The sequence below is a fragment of the Stylophora pistillata genome, chromosome 2, assembly GCF_964205215.1.
Source record: "Stylophora pistillata chromosome 2, jaStyPist1.2, whole genome shotgun sequence".
In the NCBI taxonomy this organism is placed as follows: Eukaryota; Metazoa; Cnidaria; class Anthozoa; order Scleractinia; family Pocilloporidae; genus Stylophora; species Stylophora pistillata.
This window is the reverse complement of record NC_142520.1, coordinates 7,248,750-7,270,691: the sequence shown is the minus strand read 5'-3', so window position 1 is coordinate 7,270,691 and position 21,942 is coordinate 7,248,750. Positions and strand designations below refer to the sequence as shown.

The 21,942-nt window shown below is 37.6% G+C and overlaps 2 protein-coding genes across 2 annotated transcripts in view; one reads left to right on the top strand and one right to left on the bottom strand.

The window, feature by feature from the left end:
- Window positions 1-21,942, top strand: part of LOC148736903 (uncharacterized) — a 334,451-nt gene that overhangs the window by 194,972 nt on the left and 117,537 nt on the right. The window lies entirely within an intron of this gene.
- LOC148736908 (CD209 antigen-like protein A) lies at window positions 3,005-8,475 on the bottom strand. The gene is made up of 3 exons (XM_088750759.1): window positions 8,216-8,475; window positions 6,731-6,769; window positions 3,005-4,237 (listed from the first exon to the last, which is right to left on the bottom strand). Exons 1-3 carry the CDS (start codon window positions 8,247-8,249, stop codon window positions 3,822-3,824), a joined length of 489 nt encoding a protein of 162 aa, XP_088606885.1. The 5' UTR covers window positions 8,250-8,475; the 3' UTR covers window positions 3,005-3,821.

Below are 21,942 nucleotides of genomic sequence, written 5' to 3'. Positions count from 1 at the left end.
AAACAAAAAATATGAAAAACAAAATAAAATTAGAAAGTAGTCCAACTGGTTTTCGGTCGGAAATTTTCTCGCTGATAATCAACTATTTACTTATTGCATCCTAATAACGTTGATGATGATAATCATTACCATTACTTTTATTATCATTATTATTATCGTTATTATTATTATCATTACTATTATTTTCCTACTATTATAATCATACTGTGTTATCAATTTAGCATTTTTCAATGTCCTTAAAACGTTGACATAAACAAGGCTAAGATTCCTCTATAAAAGGATTCGGTGGATGATTTTTGATGCTGCATCATGCAACAACGTTATTATATGCTCTGTATATATACGGTGTATCTTGTGTGCTAATATAAAGTCATGACTGAAATGAAATACCTGCAAAGAGCTGTTATAGCTGATATCTATCCTGTTTAGTTTGATAAGGGTTTCATTTGCCTAAGATGAAGGAAATAAAAGCTATGATTATGGACCTGATAATGAGCTATACAAGGGCAATTATAGGGTACAAACCAGTTTCTGAAGTTTTCGCGACGGCGGCAACAGTGATGATGTTGACTGCAACGATGATGATGTTGGTGGCAAAGATAGCGATGACGAAGTTGACGACGAAGCCACTGATTTTGATTAATAAGGAACACATGAAAAAAAAAAAGAACGAAAGAGGTTAGCAACAAAACAACTAGATGAAAAACGAAAGAAACAAGAAACATAACAAAAAGTAAAACAGCTACAAGCGAGTAAAAGAAAAAAACAAAAACAAAAATACACTAAAAAATAACAGAGATAACAGAGCAAATAAACCTATGAGCACATATCTTACAGCATCACTTAAGATTGCACGAATACAAATTTTACTCATACCTTTATATCAATATCATTATTTATGCATTTCATATTACTTAATGTAGCTTGATACTGTCTGTTCTTATTTTATGTCATTTCTGACATGACTGTTTAACATATCCATAAAATTGGAGTTGGAGGGCAAGTGAACTGGTCGCTTGCCTGATTGAGTCCGTGAAAACTCGTCGTCAGATTAGGCATCATTAACTTAGTATAATACACATGGAAATAGGCCAGAATATACAAATTATGCACATGTTTTCCAAACTGTGAGTGTCTGACACAAAGGTAAAAAATTGAAATAGGACAGTCTGCCATTTTTTTTAAGGAACCACTTCACTAATTGCTGGAGATCTAGAATAGCGCCCTTGCAGAATTCCTATTTACTGGCTTGCTTTACCCAGCGCAACCTTTGCCATCGGAAAGGAGCCTAAACCTCACCTCACAAGCGTTTAACAGACCTATAATAATAATAATAGAACTACTTATATAACGCTTATCCAGACCTAATCTAAGCGCTTTACAAAATAGAAATATACATATTGAATTAATTTTTAAAAGTAAGTTTTAAGTTTACGTTAACAGAGATTTAAATATTCGATTCACAAAAAAACGGGTGTCTAAGATCTAGGCGCTAAGAAGAGAATTCATACATATAAAAATAATCTTTAAAAAGAGAAGTCTTAATTTTACGTTTAGAGAGATTTAAATTGTTACAATAACAAATGTCATCAGGTAGTTTGTTCCACAGTTCAGGAGCCGAAACAGCAAAAGATCTATAGCCGTAAGACTTGAGATTAAATTTGACAGGAGCGGACAGGTGTAATGTTGAAGATGACCGGAGCATTCTTGAAGGTGAATAACGACGTATCAGGTCTTGAATATAGAAAGGAGACTGCTGGTGAAGAGCGTTTTGGGTGAGCAGAATTATTTTGAATTTAATTCGCTCGGAAACTGGAAGCCAGTTAAAAAAAAATAAGTAATAATTATTATTGCTATGCTGACAATTCCTGTTATACTACCAGCTAAAAAATAATACTAATAATAGTTAGATGAATGCGTAACATTTTTCTCAATTATTGAATAGGTTGTGATACTCACCCGTTTTTCTTTGTTGGCATTTTTGTGTGCAGTTTATCCCCTTGCATTTAAGTCCACAGTTAGTACTACTGCAATAACAGGTTTGTCTAGTAACAAATATCTGTTTTTTGCTGGTCATATTACATTTTGTAGTGTTGCATATCTGATAAAGGCTACTTCGGTTGCGTTTGACCTCATTACAGCGATCTGCCAATGGGTTGTATGTCTCACTACATTTTTCCTCGCAAAACCCGGGAGACATCCTATTTCGCTTGCCCTCACAACTCGTTATGATACACTCCAGCTGGCAAGTGTAATCGGTAAAGTAGCAATTCTGCACCCAACTCTTGTTGCCATATTCGAGTATGCAAGGTATTCCAGAGTAGTTTCGGCAGTAGTCTTGCAAAGAACCTTTTGCAGTAACCGGAAAAAGTGCAAAAACTATAACAAATGAGAAGGAGAATAAACGAAGCAATTCAAAGAGGAAAACAGTATGATCTGCCCTAAACAGCAGCGGTTTTCAATAATTGAGTAATTATGCACTCTAGTAAATCAGCGCTTAGCTTCTTCACCTAGAATACTAATGATAGTAATTACAGTAATTATGATGATAATAATAAGAATATTAACAGTAATAATAATAATAATAATAATAGTAATAATAATAATAATAATCAGTATGCACTAGCGGTCCTTAAGTACCCCATGTGGACGCAGCACTGGCCGCTGACAGAACTAAGGAGGATTGATCGGGATGCGCGGAAAATCATGGTAACAAATGACGGAAAACACCCATCGTCATCGACCGCCTTATTGTACGTGTCGAGGAAGAAAGGTGGACGTGGCCTGCAGTTCGGAGAGAGACATACAAGATCACGAAGATTAAGGCAGTAATGAAACTGTACTCAAACAGCGACCCTAGTATGAAAACGGTAATAGAGTTTGAAGAGCGCGCTGCTGCGTGGGGATATCAGTCACTCATTACTGAGGCCCTGAAGTATAGTGACGAACTTGGACTGACGTTGAGGATTTTACACCTGGAACCTGTACACTGAGCATTCCGATTGGGCCAAATTTGCCTGATGACTCATCAGTGAGTGATATAAAAAACATTAAGCTTTGGTCAAGTATGAATCGTATGAAGCTAAATTTGACCAAAACATGGGAGTTAGTAATGAGAGGAAAGACCCACAAAACCCCTCCGGGAACTGTACCTATGATTGAAAGAAAGAATGAATTTAAATTATTAGGAGTAACTTTTCATAAAAATCCATGCAACTGGGATAGTCATTTTCACAATATGATGGATAAGGCTAATTCAAGACTCTTTATACTTAGGATTTCTAAGTACTATGGGTACGCTTTAGAAGAACTTACGATCTTATTTCGTAGCTTGATTATGTTTGTATTTACCGACGCAATTGAGATAAACTTACGATCTTATTTCGTAGCTTGATTATGTTTGTATTTACCTACGCAATTGAGATGTAGGCATGTGCTTATGGTTGTAAATACCTCTCTAAGATTGATAAATTCTGTAAGCGAGCATGGAAATATGGTTATACCAAGGATCGCATATCCATGAACAATGTAATTTTAACCAGGGATAAACAATTGTGGGAGAAAGTCACACATGTAAACGCGCATTGCTTGGCGGATCTCCTTCCGAGCAAACGTGCACGTCCTTTACGCCAGCGTGGTCATGATTATACGTTGCCGTGTGTGTATACTTGATCCGGAAGCTTCATAATTTCACCAGTTAGGATAATTTCCGTTAACGATAATATGTAAGGATTTTCAATTCAAGTAAGTTACGAACTTAAATTTAGTGGACTATACAAGAAAATATGGTCCGTTAAATTGAAAAAATCATAGTGCACATTCTAACTCAGATATAACAATTTTGTCTTACCTTTGGGAATCTCACAGATAAAAGCGTTTCTTGAATGGCGAGAGAGATCATTAAAAAGGCCCTGTTTACCATAAAGCTGTTTGTACATTTGACCCACATTTCCGTCACCATTTGGCTCCCCACTACTCCATTTGCACATAGTCAACGGTCTTCCACTCACCCAGGTCCAATTTCCATCCTCTTTTATTAAACCAATGTGCCACTCATGATATTTGTGGGTAGTGTTGCGGTTTTGAATCTCGTCATTAATAAAATCCCATTCTTCTTCAGTTTCAATCGAAACCAAGTCTCCTCCTCTGTTCCGGCAGAAGTCTCTGTTTTCTTCCCATTTGCCTCCACTCTCCACAAATATGTACCAAGAGTTTTTAAAAGAAATGTTTTGGCATTCTAATGAAAATAATATTTAATAATAAGAAGATGGTTGCGTTCTTGATAAAAAAAAAAAAAAAAATTTACCAGGTAGAGAATGTATCCTAAAGAAATTAAAGTCTTCATATCACCGGAATTTTCAGCATCAAACTGTTATTGAAAACTCCGGGCCCCAGATGGGACTTGAACCCACGACCCTCTGTTATGTAGTCGGATGCTCTAACCACTGAGCTACTGGAGACTCTATGGTCAGCAAGGGTCAATTTGTGGGCCTCGACTGGAAACGCATCGCGCGGCTACAAAGCCAAGTATTGGTAAGCGCCTGTGAAACTCACTAACAGCATCACGCTGTCACATTAAAGCATATTAAGATGCGGCCAACCAACATCCAAAGTGAGCGTGTAAAGATGAAACAATTTTTAGTGTAATAGGAAAATCCGAGCCCTAGATGGGACTTGAACCCACGACCCTCCGTTATCTAGTCGGATGCTCTAACCACTGAGCTACTGGAGACTCTATGGTGAGCAAGGGTCAATTTGTGGGCCTCGACTGGAACTGCATCGCGCGGCTACACAGCCAAGTATTGGTAAGCGCCTGTGAAACTCACTAGCAGCATCACGCTGTCACATTAAAGTATATCAAGATGCGGCCAACCATATCAAGATGCGGCCAACCTACCTCCAAAGCGAGTAAAAATTGTTTCATCTTTACAAACTGTTATTGTTATCATTATTATCGTTAGTTTCAATATTTGCAGCATATGTTTCATATTTGATCAATGTCATGTAACTCATCCTCAATACATATAGCCACCTCCGATATTCTATTATGAATAATTTCCTCTCACATGTACCTCATCCATCTGTGAGTTAATTTGATTACTGTATCTACTTGAGTTTTTTTTCTTTTTTGTGTGAATTGTTCAAGGTTTACTGAGGGCCTGAACCATACCTACTGTCACCGTCTCACAGACAGTTTTGTCTCTACCATTTCCTACGATTTGATTGGTCTCGACAAAACCAAACCAAATTGATGTAGCTTTATCGCGGAGGTCATATCGTAATGCGAAGGGGACGCAGAACAGAAATCAAAATTTCAAGAGAGACATGATTGACTTATCTCTTTCTGTATTACTGTATTACAAATCTAGTTTTCGACAGATATGTCATCTCTATTCTCGCACCCCTCTATGGGTTGGGTTGAACATACATGCATTTTACTCTCAGTGTTTTGATATCAAATTCTATCCGTTCCTGGTGAGATATGTAAAAAAAGATTCAACGTAGCAGTGACTGATAAAATAACATCTTTAATTCAGTCTCATAGACGATTTCGACATGAATGTTGAAGAATGTCGCTTCTAAGAGGTAGTAATGTCTGCAATAATTTTAGGGAACACACTTCGACCAGCCGCTGGCTGTTTGCTTGCTTGATTTGAGGGGCTTTTGAGCTGCTAGTTTTTTTTTTTGGTTTTTTGTTTTAACAAGGGCAGTCTTGCTCGCGATGAGATGTCTGCAAAGAAAGATCTTTTGGGGTCGAGATATCTTTTTGTTGATGTAAGTCTTCCCGGACTCGATAAGCATTCGATTACTTTCCGAGCGGACCCATTTGGGATGAATTTATTTAGAGTCCTTATAAATATTATTTGAATCAAACTAAAAGCTTCTTTTTGATTAAGTTTTGTCAAACTGTCTTACTCGACAGTCCTTTGTCACAAAGTCCTTAGAGAAAAATGATCAACCAGGAGCTGAAAGGAAAAAAAAAAAAAAAAACAGGACCTTTAGGAAATAAAACTGAGAAAACCGATAGCTAGCCGAAGACAGGTCACCAGGACGGCCTGCAGCAATTGCGACAAATCACAACAACAAGGCCGTGCACTCGAACTAAACCAAAGTGCTCTCGCCTTCTGTTTTGATAGATGCAAAGCACATGCCGTAATGCTTTTTCATTCTTCCAAAAGAAAACCGTACAAACTTCAGATTTACATAATAATAGTAGCATGTGGGTCTTCAACCGTCCCGTAGAAGTCACCACAGTTGGACTTTAATTTCTGCCACACATTTCAACTGACGCCATTTTAACTGCTATTGACGGGTGAAACTCTGTGTTGGCTTATCAAGTGAACAATAAAGTGGTCCGAAGGACAATTAATGTCGGAGACAAAAATCTAGGACTAAGATATGTGGCTAGCCTTAATTAGTTTTTACAGAATTGAACCGTGGCGTCAAGGTATAGACAAACTTGCCCATGGCCGGGACTGTCAAATGCGAGTGAAATTTTTTGAAATTTGCGACCAGGAATGTGCGCCCAATAGTTAATTTATCTCTCCGACGCGCTATTACTTTGCAGAGAAAATTAAGAATCTTTATTCAACTGTCCTCGACGGCATGTGATGACTGCTAAATTGTGTTAGTCAACCAGTATTTAGTTTCGTTTTATCTTGAAGTTCAAATTTTAAGTTCAAATTTAATTTTAAGTTCAAATATTAAAACTAGAATTACTTTGCCTCACCTGTTCCTTGCAACTGCGTCATCAAATTAAAGATAACTGCTGGAGAGAAAAGCAAACAAACCTTAAACCTTGCTTCAAGGAGCCCTAAATTAGAGAAGAATGGACCAAAATTGGCCAACTAGGCTTTGTTAAACTCACTTTACTGAGAGTTGGAAGTGTTTGCTTCTAAATCAAAGCACTGCTATTTGAAGATTAAAGATGTATCTACAATTTGCACCTAAAGTTAATGATTTTTAAGAGGCAGAAGTATTATCCTTTTGAACTTGAAAATACGCCAAATTCGGAAATTTTTAGTATGCAAGTCATTTTTCGGAGCGATTTTCTAAAAACACTTACTACCCTTTAACAATGAAAGATTAATCTTTACTCTCACAGAATCCGTTTTAAGTTTTAAAATTGGCCGATGGGAGCCCTTATCCATTTCAGTTTGAAAAGTTGTAGTCGAAATTGCGTTAAAAAACTGGCGCTTTTTAGGCGAGCGAGCCATTGTCTTTAACTTAGCCATGAATAACAATACACCTGTCAAACTTAACAATGCCTATTGTTGAAACTCATTCCCTTGTAAAATTATGCACAGCTGCCGCGAATTTTAAAAACTGCTATGTGCATCAGCTGTCAACCTTCATTTAAGTTCAGTAATGATGGCATGCGTTGACCAGCAATCTGTATGCAAGTAATATTCGAAAGAGTAGGATACTGTGAAATATGGTTTACCTTTACACTCGCTTACACATTTCGTTCTCTCGACCCACCCTCCTTCTCTCTCTCTCTGTTCCCCGAATATGAGCAAAGGCTTTACAACAACCAGAATAGTGTCCCTTATCGTTCTACATTAATTTAAAGTTACAAAGCATTGCTAGCAAAGAAAATACATGCTGACGTTTTGACATTCAACGTTTTGATGGTTATTTCGACCAAAGGATTGAACATCGGTTTCAAAATTTAACAAATGGTTATGGAATAAGACCTATTCACTGCTCCAAAGCATTGTTTTGTGAGCGAACTGGCAGGAAATTGTGGTTGGATTCCCAAACGGAAAAACAAAAAAGGATAATTACCAATTTCATATCCAGCCTCGTTTATATGTCTTCCTTTTGACATCTTGTCGGATTAGACTTAGCTATTGTGTTCCTGTGATCTTTCAGATCACAGCTAAAAGTCACTCATCAGACCTTCGTAAAACAACAATTACGGGCTAGAATGCCCTCTTCGTCTTAAGAAACGCATCAAAACGTTATCCTCATGAATTATTATGTTGCATCGTATCTAAACTATTGAGTCAATTATTTTTTGTCATGGAAAGACGTTCACTGAGTTCAACTTGTTTGTAAGCAGAGAGCTGAATAAAATGTACCGGCATGACTTTTTCCCTGTTTGATGAGGTTGAACATCGCCGTATGTTCAAAGACCGGTCTATGTTTATCGATATATTCACTCTCTATCTATTTTTTTTTTTTTAAGCATAACCTTAAAACAAGTACTTACTCAGGGTGCAACTTATAGACGGGGCTGTGAACATTTTACCAGATTAAATTCCACTCATCCTCCTATTCGTCAGGCTAGAGAGACGAATGATTCGCCTTTTTTGGTCTCGATAACCTCTCAATTGGTTTGTTATTGGTAGCAGTGCATATACCGATGATTTTCAACGTTTTTCTGACTCTTCTTATGGCAGAAGTATAGAATGGACGTTATTACAATCGATCGCTTCTTCTCGACCTGAGTCACCAAAGACTTATCTAACTTTTTTTTTTTTTATATAAAACTAACCAATGAGAGAAAAAGTTGTTTGCGACAGCTGCAAAACATTGTTTCATTAACTAAAAACATCACTGAAATTTGACATAAAATATAAAGCAAATATGAAGAGGTTAAAAAACCACTTATCTTTTTGACAACAGTTGCTTAATATAAATTAATTCTGTTCGGATGACGACCTTGAACGTTTTTCATTTAAGTGTAACAAGAAGTGTCGGAATCAATGTTTACGGAAAAAACGCGCGAGGCAGGATAAGAATGATAAAACACAAAAAGCTGATTCGGCCCAAAATTGGCACAAGTACTAAATGCTAATATATAGATTTAGCCAAGCCTAAAAGCGGAGCTCCCATTAAATGAAACATTTGCAATAAAATTTCTCTACATATATTAAATATTTTTAGCCAAAAATTCATTCAGTATAGATTAAACCCATTGACGATTACGTGTAACACGTGCCTGTTAAAAGTCAATTTTTTTGAGAAACCAAGAAAGCAAACACAATGCGCAGTAAATTTTTAAAAATTCCCTTTTTCCAAAAAACAAGCTCTAGGGAAAGAGGAATAATTTAATAGCTTATTTCCGACGAAAAAAGCGATAGGTGCATATTACGTTTTAACTCAAAAATCAAGATCAAAGATAAAAATCGCAATTAATTTTCGCATGTGTGCAAATGGGCATGTAGATCATATATTTAAAAATTGGAAAATACGAATTTGTCCGTGAGTAAAGAGATCTGAATTTCCATGGAATCTATCAATAGGAAGCAAGACTAAAATGGCCAAGAAATATTTCGGGACGACAGATTTTATTCAAAACAATTTTTGATTTGCTGTTATAAGCGAAAAACGTACCAATTTCTTACGCGTACAAAGCCCACGCGGTAAAATTCATCATGCTCAGATCGTTGTTTACATACCTTCAAGGCCAGAAATTGCTATTATGAGTTAATCTTAAGCCCTGGTCAAACGGCGCATGATAGTCGATGATAGTTGATGATAGTCGATGATAGTTGAAGTGCGCGCTTCCGTTTGACCACCAACTATCATCACAGGGAGCCCATACAATCTGTTTGTGTAGCCGACCGTTGTTTTATTAATAGTGAAGTACCAGATTTACCGTTTGCCTCACCTAGAGTGATATATTGCTGACTATGTACAGAAATCATTGATGAATAAACGTTGAATTACTTTACATGTGGTGTATAGTCATCCTTTTCCTCAAAAATATTTTCTTTTGAGCGATTTTGAATAAGTCTGATTTCGTCATTCTCATGCATTAAAGAAAGACAAGGGTGGAAGCCTTGTTTTGAATGGGTTCAAGCGCCCGAGCGATTATGACCCCGAAAATCGCATGGCTCCGCTTTCAAAGTTCGCAGCATTAAGGTAAAAAGATGCATGATTTTCCTCGTACTTTCCAATCGAAAATCCATACAAACGGACCGGAGTTAGCCCTCGAAGAAAATCAAAATCCCACAGTATTTTAGTGTCTGGAATGCGTAGCAAGATTCTCATGTGCCAGCCAGAAACCGTCACGTTGATTGCCCTTTTCTGATTGGACGACGTTAAACGATAACCAATTCAAAATATCTAACGAGGGTGGGGAACCGTTGGCGTTTGTGACCCTTCAACTGTTTACCCACCAGACTCGGGTCGTTTGTCTTAACGCTCACCGGAAGCTACTTGTATTTTGCCCATTGTTAGCGTCCGCCAATGAACAGGGAAACAGATTGTTTAGTATTCAAATATTCCAATCTTGGCTGATCGATTAAAAGACTTTGAATGCACAGACCGAAATTTTCGCAGGGTAGAAGGGGCGGCGCGGAAAAAATTTACAGAAAAATGTATGGAAAATTAGAAAAATTAATTGAACGTCTTATATCCAACCTACATTATTCAAACTTGGTGAATACAATCGTCTGCTCAGTGTTTTAGCGTTGCAATTCATAAACTGCGTAAAATTCGATTTTGGGAAAAGTTATTTGCCATGGGATTCCCATACGAACACTGTAATTTCTGACCGCTTTGCCTACCCGTAAAGATAGCACCGAAAACCATGACAAGGCCTAGCTGTTCGTTGCCTGTCTGCGAGAAGTGCGCACGGGAAAGTGCAGCGATATTTCCTATGCTTTCATCAAAAGCCTGGCTCGGCCTCTTTCAGATGAAATGAAAGAAACAGCGACTCATATTTTCTTCCGGCGCTTACCAGTAAAATTTTTTAATTCACAGGTGCTGTTTATGTTGCCGGGTGACCTGTTTACTTTTGACACAATTGATGAAGGAGATGCGAACAATGGGCGAAAATGTAAGTTGCTTCCCGTGAGCGTTAAGACACACGACCCGAGTCTGGTGGGTAAACAGTTGAAGTATCACTAAACGCCAATGGTTCCCCACCCTCGTTAGATATTTTGAATTGGTCATCGTTTAACGTCGTCCAATCAGAAAAGTGACGGTTTCTGGCTAGCACCTGAGAATCTTGCTACGCATTCCAGACGCTAAAATACTGTGGGATTTTGATTTTCTTCGAGGGCTAACTCCGGTCCGTTTGGATGGATTTTCGATTGGAAAGTACGAGGAGAATCGTGCATCTTTTTACCTTAACGCTGCGAGTTTGAAAGTGGAGCGATGCAATTTTCGGGGTCAAAATCGCTCGGGCGCTTGAACCCTTTCAAAACAAGGCTTCCACCTATGTCTTTCTTTAATGTATGACATCAACGACGAAATCAGACTTAATCAAAATTGCTAAAAAAAAAACATTTTTGAGGCAAAAGGAGGACTATGCACCACAGGTAAAGTAATTCAACGTTTATTTATCAATGATTTATGTGCATAGTCAGCAATATATCACTTTAGGTGAGGCAAACGGTAAATCAGGTACATTCACTATAAAACGACGGTCGGCTACACAAGCAGATTGTATGGACCCCCTGTGCTATCATCGACTATCACCAACTATCATTCATTTTGAGCTTGTTCAAATTCTTCATGATAGTCGATGATAGTTTTTCTCGTTTGACCACGCGTATGATAGTTCAGTTTAGCTTTTAGTCAGCTGTTTTCCCCGAAAATCGGCGGGCTCGTTTAAAATGGCCGCCAAAAGCTCAAGATTTCCTGAAATGTTTCAAAGTTCATTCGCAACATTTCCTTGTAAGCGGCAGTGTCCTCCACTCGCAATTCTTCCACCAATTTCAACATCCCCTTTTCGTTTCTCCTTTGAATCCATTCCCTTGTCCGCCCCCTCTTCTACCGACGCCCACCAGATTCATCCTCCGTACATTCCTCCAGCAAATCGATTACTAGTAAGCAAGCTTCCGCCCTCTTTCGTCGTGATAATTCATACTTCAACAAGTTTGTATGCCTCACGCGAAGCCATGTTAGTGTTCACATTTTACGCGGAAAGAGCCTGGAACTAGCTGCTCGCGTGACTTTGCTCGCGCGACTGCCGGTGAACTATCATTAACTATCACGAACGTTTTTGGTTGTTTGACCATGCAAATGATAGTTGGTGATAGTTGATGATAGTTTGAAGAAAATCAACTATCATCGACTATCATGCGCCGTTTGACCAAGGCTTAATTCATGAGTTAATCTAATTCCTTGTGAGATATGGGGCTCCCCAGCGAAGCCCACATTTCACCGCTTTTTTGCATAATCAATTAGCTAGCTTTCCCTTGTTACTGTGACAAACGGAAATATCATTTGCAATTCGGTCCACTGGGTTATATTTAATACATGTTAGATGTTTTATTGTGTAGTATCGCTGAGAATTATACGAGTTCTGCTATACTTTGACGAGCCCGTAGAGCGAGTCAAAATAAAAAGAACGAGTAAAATTACTGAGCGATACGATACACCAAAACGTCTAATAAGTTATTTATTATCCCCCACGCCAAATTGTTATTCCAGTGCGAGCGAATTTCACGCCGGATATTTATTTACGGGGATTGTGTGACAGAAGTATGCGAAGCGGGAGGAAATTAGCGCATTGTCGTGTTGCTGTTTCTATTTTCTTCAATAAATGATGAAATTTCAATGTCGTCTAAATGTCCAACTACTTTTCTTCGTTTGATTTATGTAATAAACCTGAATCAATATTCATCAGCCATTCCGACTCTTCGTCGTCAGAAAAATAATTTAAATTGTCCGCCCTTTTTTTTTTTTTGGAACTTTAATCCAATTCGTCGCTTGCGCGATTAGAGAAAACCTGTCTAACCCGTTCTCTGGAGTACAAATATCGCCTGACATTTGTACTTGTCTTAGGCGTTATTTGTTCTCTAGGGAGTGTAGCTGGGTAATAATTATCATAATTCAAGAAAATTGGGTTGGTTTAACTTTTAAATTTCATTTATTTCCTTACCTCTACCGTAAGTTAAGCCAATATTGTAAGGCTTTTCGACAAGATTACGTTATTTAGCTATTTCACAAAAAAATGATCGACAATGTTTCCAACGAGCATTCGGAAAATCTAAACTACAAATGTATGTCATATTGATAAAATATTTAAAGTCATTGAAAGCTCGCAGAGAGTCTTCTTAGTCGTTCTATCTGTTCGCAGCAGGGTACTGTACGTAGAACATATAAAATAACAACGCCTAACTTCCTCGGTGCTACGCTGTTTAATGAGGGACTTTAAACTTTTTGCCGTTTATTATGGGCCATATTTCTATACAATCGAAATATTTGTTTCCTTGTTTTACTCTTTTTCTATTCTCTTTTTATCTTATTCGCCTCGATTAGCGACACGCTGGTGAATGAAAACTGTGAATAAAGACGCCAAATTTGTGGATGCAACTGCGCCAGTTTCACCCCTGGTTTTATCGATGAATTATATGACGGGAAAATCTTAAATTGATTTGTTATAATTTTGAAATTGTTAAAGACAATTAATTGAAGTATAAAACTACTGAACTCAACGACTGATGCCATGTTTCTGTCGTGAAATCGATAATAAAAAGATGAATTCTATTTATTTTTGTTATCATTACTATTTTCAAGTGAAGTTGAAAATTCAAGAACAGACATTAACAAAGTTTGATCTATTCTCTTTTTAAGAGAGAGAGTTTTATAAAAGCCACCAATTATATTGCTTTTTGTTTTTTATGTTTGACCCTTTCGCTGGCAAACATACGAACTCGTATGCTCCGACCCTATCCATACTAAAAACCTCAGGGGACCCCCAGATAGTATTGTTTTGAGTTGTTAGAGATTTTCATAGTTTGTCAAGTCACTTTCCTTCATTTGTCGCTGTTTTTCTCGCTGTTTACAGCTCAATTTGACCGGTTTTTTGCAATACTATCCTTTTAAAAATGGCGTCTACATGGATTCCAGTCAAGGAAGCACGGCGAATTGTGTTAGAGGATGATCCTAACGAAGTTTTCTTTTGAGGGAAAAGGACCGTGACTATTTAAACTTTTGAACTGTATCTTGAACTGTACGTCAAGTATTTGAACGTCAAGTCTGTACGTCAAGTACTTGAACTGTACGTCAAGTATTTCATACTGCATTTTTTCCTGTGCCTACACTCTTAAAGGTTGCTATGGATTGTAACTTTTTTTATAAGAACAAAACCATTCTTACCTTATTGTCTGTTTATGGTTCTTTGTGTCCTTCTTGGTTACTATTTTGGTGATTTCAAGTGAAGCTAGCTAGATGTTACTCAAGTATAGCTCTGCAATATCACATATCCTCTAATTTTTGAAAATTGCTAAGCCGCACCTTGATGAACAGTAAAAGGCGTAAATTTGGTTATAATCAAGATAATTGAATGGAATAAAAAGTGTTTGGCTCGTGAAATAATACACTTTTGCATAATACAAAATTTATGCCCACAAGTACGTTGATGCCTTGTCTTAGTAGAGCAGGAAAAACAACATACTCCTCAAACATTTTGTTATGCTTGGCTTTTCTTGTCCCAAAATATGTGCACAAGGACCCATATGTAACCAAATAGTCTTAAAACGATGGTAAATTTGCTGCTGATTTCTGATGAGCTGTGGCCTGATTTGTCGGCTTACATCATAGAAAAATATTGAGTCCTCAGGAACCTGCCAGCGAAAGGGTTAATACTGGTGGTTACAGAACGTTCAAATGCCAAAATATCTATATCTAGCCATCCGCTACTTTCTTTAAATTTCTATGACATAAACCAACAGATGTTGTAAAGATTGTACTTACATAGTGTACTGGGGCTGTAAAAATTTTACCGGATTGAAGCCCGCTCTTCACGCAATTGATCAAGCTTACCATATGCTACTGGTAGATGTCAGTATGCTTATATCGGTTCTAGACTCGATAACAACGCACATCCGACAGATTTTTTAACGAACGAGGTAAAGTATGATGGACATAACAATACTGGATCGCTTGTTAATGGCATAGGTTACGACAATTTTTTTTCACTTGATTCACATGGCGATAAGGCTAGAGGCTATCTCTGCCAGCTGAGGAGTAATGTACACTTCATAAAACCAATCACGATTTTAAAATCGCTATGTGAGTTAATATTTCGTCATGCCATGTATGATAATAGGTAGATTAAAAAAATTTTTTAATGACACTAGTTCAGGAATCACGTTTATCGGTACTTGTCTTTGGTACGTTATAATTTTTCCCACCGGAAACTATACCTAGTATCTTCTCTGCACGAATGGAAACAATTTGCAGCATCGATCGTATAAGTAATAAAGCAGAGCGTTGTAATTGGTAACACAGTATCTTCACCAGCGGGATCGATCTGGTAATACATCCACATAACGGAGGAAATAGGAGTCTTCCGGTTACTCTTCGTTATGGGAATTGGAATAGGTTTGAGGGAGCAGGGGGAGGGGAAGAGCGTGTCAAGTGCAAGGATTTTCCCTTTTTTTCATTCTTCATTTACAGGCTAGCTTTAAACGCACACAGATAGCAAAGATCACCACGTGCAACGATCACAGATATTCCTTACTTGAAGAAATTTCTGTAAGATGCCAAACATTATCTGGCTTTGACCCAGTTCGCAACTGTGCCTCGAAGTAACCGGTATGGCCGCTGATTTCTTTCGAGCAACGACGTCACATGCTTCGAGCAAAGCAAATACTGGTGCCTTTTAGCTTTATTTCATTGAAATAAACTTAATTTCTATAGCAAGCCGGACAGGACAAAAGTATAGTGAGTTAAAAGAAGTATAGCTGAAGAGTTACAAATATCATAGTACGAGTTTAAAATTTCACTGGACGAGTTGCAGTTTTACTGGATGAGATACAGATTTTGTACTTCCAGAAAAAAAGATTGCTGTACCAGAAAAACTTTTTTAGGCACGAGAAAAAAATTATAATGCGAGAAAAAATCTGATGGACGAGAAAAACTTTACTGGACGAGAATATCGATTGATTATCGATTAGTTTCGAAACATGGTCAGCGGTATTATTTTTAAAACACAAGTCAGCGGTATTATTTTCAAAACACAAGATGACGGATTTAAACGTGACAGTGAATGCATAAATACCATACCTGCGCAATTAATTTCGGGAATAAGGACTTCACTTGGTCTGACATGAATGGGCGTGTTCTTGGATTTAAATAATCTTTGGATAATTGTGCCATCAAGACCTTGATTACAGCGACCTAGGACAGGTTTTACCAGCAAACGGTGAACTGAGTGCAGGATCTCAATATCTACCAGAGGAGGAATTAGATCTCCAAAAGCCTCATGGATAGTAGTCTCGACTTCTATTTCTGACATCCCCTTGTGAAAACGGATAGCTGTGATCACGTGGCCGCGTTCCGTTAAGAACAGTTTAGTGCTTTGTCTTGGGACGATAGAATCATCGGGGTCACTAAGAAAAGTCACATCACAGAGAAACAGGGTGTTTGCTGGACGATTCGGGCCCCTAAATGTCAAACTTTGACCAATTCTTCGACTGTTTTGAAGGTGCCGGAGTCGTGAAAACAGAACGGCGTTGTTGCTAGTCTGAACTGTTGAACTTGTTGATGGTGTACTCGTTGTGTTTACGTTTCTTGCACAGCCTCTATTGAAGATCCTTGATACTTCATTATTAATGGCTTGATTACGAGGAATAAGTCTCTCAGATAGATCTTGGACAGTCTTTAATAACGACTGTACATCAGCAACATTCTGATCCGCCATGTTGACAATGATTGTTAATGTGCATGACAAAATATCAATACCGCTGACCATGTTTCGAAACTAATCGATAATCAATCGATATTCTCGTCCAGTAAAGTTTTTCTCGTCCATAAGAATTTTTCTCGCATTATAATTTTTTTCTCGTGCATAAAAAAAGTTTTTCCGGTACAGCATTATTTTTGCTGGAAGTACAAAAACTGTATCTCATCCAGTAAAACAGTAACTCGTTCAGTGAAATTTGAAACTCGTACTATGATATTTGTAACTCGTCATGTAAACTTCTTTTCACTATACCTTTGTTCTGTCCGGCTTGCCATATAATTTCTGCTGAAATTTGGGGATCATTCAGTCATTTTAAAGTGGTGCTTACGATCAGCAGAAAAAAAGCACGATGTTCTTACAAACCTGTTTCTTAGAAAACATAAAAAAAAAATCAAGCCTCAGACTATGTCAAAATTTGCGCGTTCCCTTGATCTTATGTGGTTTAAATGGCATAGTAGGGGCATGATTAACGGGTATATTTTGTGCCAGTTGGGATTATTGGTTGTTTTTATCAATCTAACACCTACAAAAAAAAAATTGACTCGAATGGAAATGAAAATTGTATATTAGTAAGGGAAATGTTTAATTGCAAGTTAGCCGGTTTCAACCCAAAATCTCGTCGATGAATTAAACGACGAAGAATTGCTGAACTGAATTGACCTTTACTTTAGCATAATTTATAATTTTGAAACTAAACGTAGCGAATTCCTTGAAAAAACAAAGCTCTTGAAATCGATAACTGATGCCTTATTTCTGTCATGGGATCGATGGAAAACATGAATACTGCAATAAGTTTTTTTTTCTTTTTTTTTTTATGTGGGTGGAGGTTTGGCGTCCGTTTACAGAAAAACATTTAAAATCTCAATTGATGAAAATTCGAGGAAGCAGGAACTTAATTTAAAGGGAAATAAAAGATAACCGTCACAAGTTGACTAACCCTCACGGCATTAATTGTGAAAATACCTTGTCTAAACTTGCCTTCTGTATATCACAATCCTTGCTTTCCATAAAGCGTGTCTATGAAATGAGCTCAGATGAACACCCTTCCCTTTTCGTGCAAGATTGTTCATTCCACAAGTAAGACGTCTGAATAAGTTTTAAACGAGGAACTTAATTCGTTTTTGTGCGAAGATCTTACAATGTGTACGTGTCGGCTGACAACTTGTCACAGCAACCTCAGAAAGTAGGTAACTAGGCTATTGTGTTCTGGGACCCTACATTTTATTTCTGAAAGGTGGTGCACCAAACGTCATTTATGACACAACAACCACGAATTGTATCGTGCATTTCAATTTCATAACCGCGTAATTTTTTCATTGTGGTCAAATGTTTCCAAATCATCTTGCGTCTTAACAAAACTAAAAATTATTAGATTCTGAAACAAGCTTAATAACACCTCTTCCTTTCTAAAAAGAAACAACAACTTTGAATTTAAATTTACAAGACATGTGTCGACATTCCCATGTCATCTTCCGTTGCAAATGAGCATTTAACCGTTGTACATTTGAATTTAAATTAAGGTACGTTACAAACTACGTGTCAGGGCTTACGTTACATTTGAATGTAAAAACGCGAAAAATGTAAATAGCGCGCGCTTGACTAGATCAAAAAATAAATAAATAAATATAATAATAATAAAAATATATTAAAAGACCAAGGAACAACATAATTAAAAGGAAAGAGACAATTCTAGGTGTTTCAATTGCTGATTAAGGATGGGTTTTTCCCACTTAATATGCAATGCCTCTTTGATCTTAATTTGGTATTTTGAAGCGGCAGAATCTAAGATCGTGAAACATTCAGTATCACAAGAGTCAAGAAAGGCCCTTGATGATTGCAGGTGCTTGTAAATATGCGAGGTTTTGTCCGACAAGAGGTGCTCACGAACTCGTGTACAAATGTGGCGAGTGGTCTCACCAATATAACTGACATTACAGCCAGCACATGAAAATTTATATATGACACGCGAACGTAGACCTAGCGGTACTGAATCTTTCACACTGAACATGTTTCTGAGTTTGAACGTACTGAAGACTAACTTAACATCTAAATCAGCTCTACAATAACGTTTGAGTAGTTGTCTTAACTTAGTCTGAGCGATGTTCGAAAACCGACCAACATAGGGAAGTTTATAATAGTGCGCAGAAGGTTTACCGGAGTTAGAAGAGGCGTTATGCCCAGTGGGAGAGGCCGGATTATTTTCTTCGCTAGATACCTGTAAATGATCTTGTCTATGACCCAAGCTGGAAAACAATTTTTCCGTAGCAAGAAAATAAGTTTCTTGACATCCTCTTCCTTTGTTTTTAATTATATATTTTATTGGGGCTATGGGATGTTCCAATACAGAGATATCTTTATCTAATCGTTCACTACTTCCCTCACATTTCTATAGAACACAACCCCTAGATAAAGTAGAGTTTGTACTTACTCAGCGCACAATGTATTGCCAGTGCCGTAAACAAACTACCGGATTGAGGCTCACGCATCGCCCAGTTCGAATTCATCAAGCTTATGATATGCAGAGGTTTCTTCTCGTAGAGGCCAGTATGTTTATGTTCAAGTATGGTTCTTGACTTGATGACAAGTCAAGTATAGTTCTTGACTTGATGACAACCCAATCTCACTTTTAAAGGAGATAGTGTGTAATGGACAAAACAATAATCGATCACTTCTTACTGATATAAGTCACAATTATTTTCTTCCCTTTATAAACGGACCAAAAATACACCATGCATCCATCAAATAAATAAATAATAAATCGGAACAACAGCAGTTGGAACAACCGCACCGCTCGTCGAAAAAATTAAAGCCCAACAACATCACTTACCAGAGGACTCGGCAGTAAAGTCATCAAAACAGACTTCCCAGCATAAGAGGGACAAAGACTTCAAAGAAAAGGTGAATAGTGTTTATGACAGGGCACTACTTAAGACCAGCGAGCACTAGATCTGGCTACCGAAAAGGGTTCATCGTTATGGTTAACCGTCCTTCCCTAACAAGAGCAAGGATATAATCTCAACAAAAGAGAATTCCGAGAAGCTATTAAATTGCGATACGACTGGCAATTCGAAGATATTCCTTTCAAATGTGCTTGTGCGGACGTGTTAACAATGGACCATGCAATGGTCTGGAAAAAGGGTGGCTTTATTATACAGCGCCACAAGGAAGTTAGATACTTAGAAGCTGAGCTTTTAGGAATTGTCGGCAAAGATGTGGAAATCGAACCCCAACTCCAAGACACAACAGGAGAACAGCCAACATGGCGCAAGATGCGAGGCTAGACATTCATGCTCGTGGTTCTGGGAACACAATCGATCTGCATTTTTCGATATTCGAGTTTGTCACCCAAACGCTGAATAGTACAGAAATCTGAAACCGCAGCAGATTTACGGCATGCATGAGAATGAGAAGAAACGTTCCTACTCAAGACGTGTTCTAGACATCGAACATGGTTCATTTACGCCTTTTGTGTTTACTTCGACTGGTGGAATGGGCCAAGAATGTTTGAGATATGACAGTCGCCTTGCAGAACTCACTGTAGACTAGAAAGGAGAACACTATTCAAAGACAATTTCCTGGATCAGGGCAAAAACTTCGTTTGCATAATTAAGATCCGCCCTAATCTACCTAAGAGGATCCAAAAAATTAGAAGGCCCAAATTGGATTTTACTTATGTAGACCTCGATATTCAAAGCTCAGAGGCTGCCATTTGTTAGTTAGTTTCATTTTTTTCAGATAATTTGTTAGTCGACATTTTCATGTATTTTCGATTTTTAAAGATTTTATTTTAATTTTTTTGTAAATATTTTTGATGATTAGAGTGAATTATCGTTATCATAGTGTCTATCCTCTAGTTTTTCTTACATTTTTTTTAGATATTTGAACACATTTTTTTCAACTTTCAAGCATTTTATCATAATTTTTGTTATAATTTTCTTGTGGTTATGGTAAACAAAGGATTATATTCGTTTAAAAAAAATTAATAATAATAATCTTTATTTAACGTGGAGAAACACTTGCCTGAAAGCTAGTTTACCGGTTTTCCACCAAACAGCTGAAACAAATATTTCAAATTGAAAATAAAATTATTAAGAATCCCATCTGGCCGAAGGCAAACCAGTTGGCTATTTACAAGCATAGCCGAGGATTTGAACTCGGACCTACCGTGAAACAAATCCAGGAATTGGTAAGGACGAGACTCGAACCCGGGAGCGAGTCCGACACACGGATCACTCGGCTACACTGCCTTTGCAGCTGCAGGTTGTAATTGTTAACGTTTATATCGTATCCTAATACCTTCGTCGGCATGGAAAGCAGGATGAGCAAGAAGGGAGGGGAGGGTGGGGGGCGTAGAGGAGTGGGTCAACACGCTAAATCATAGTAAACTTCCAAACCTTATGACACACTAAAAATTTAACATAACATAGCAAAACTTCCTCAGTGGCACACTCTTTTATGACAGACTTTACATCTTTCCCATTTCATACGGTCATATGGTAAAGCGACGAACTATGATGTGCTACCACCATTTTGTTTTGTTTTTATTTTAAGAATAGGCCTTCGCCGTACGCGTCGCAAGCTCCGCTTTAAATTACACAATTACTCGGGAGTTAAGAAATGTTCGCTTTTTGATCAGATTAGAATTAGATATTTTCTGCAGACAAATACACAAGTATGCTTTACAAATGGCAACATTGTAGCTGTTTTAGTCGTTTTCACTGATTATGCAATATCTCCGAATGGCGATGAAAACTGTTATTTGTGAGTGCAACCGAGCTATTTCGCCTCAATATTGTATTTATGGATCAATTAAACGATAAATAACTGATCAGGTGAAACAATTTAATTTTTATTATAAATTTTAAAGATTATATATTCGGAATCTATTCACTCTACATGGCGAATTCATTGAGAAATAGGACTATTAAAATCGACGACGGGTGTCATACTGCTGTCATGGGATCGATGGAAAACATAAGTACTATACTAGGGACCTTAAGGTTTCACCAGGGTGGCGTCCTACAGAATGAGTTCGTTATTACTATAATTCCATGAGGACGCGTGAGATGGTCCTAACTGGGATCAATCATTATTTAAAGCCTGGGAGGAGAGGGGCATATTAGAGGGGCTTCCTCGGTTTTCAGGGTGAATCGACGGGGACTCAGTCGTCACCATCAAATTATAAAGTGAGACTAGAAAATTTCAGTTAAAAGCTTTTGAGCAGACTGTCACGACAAAACGATTAGGAATTGAAAACGCCAGTTCATTTTCAAAACTGCATGATTGCG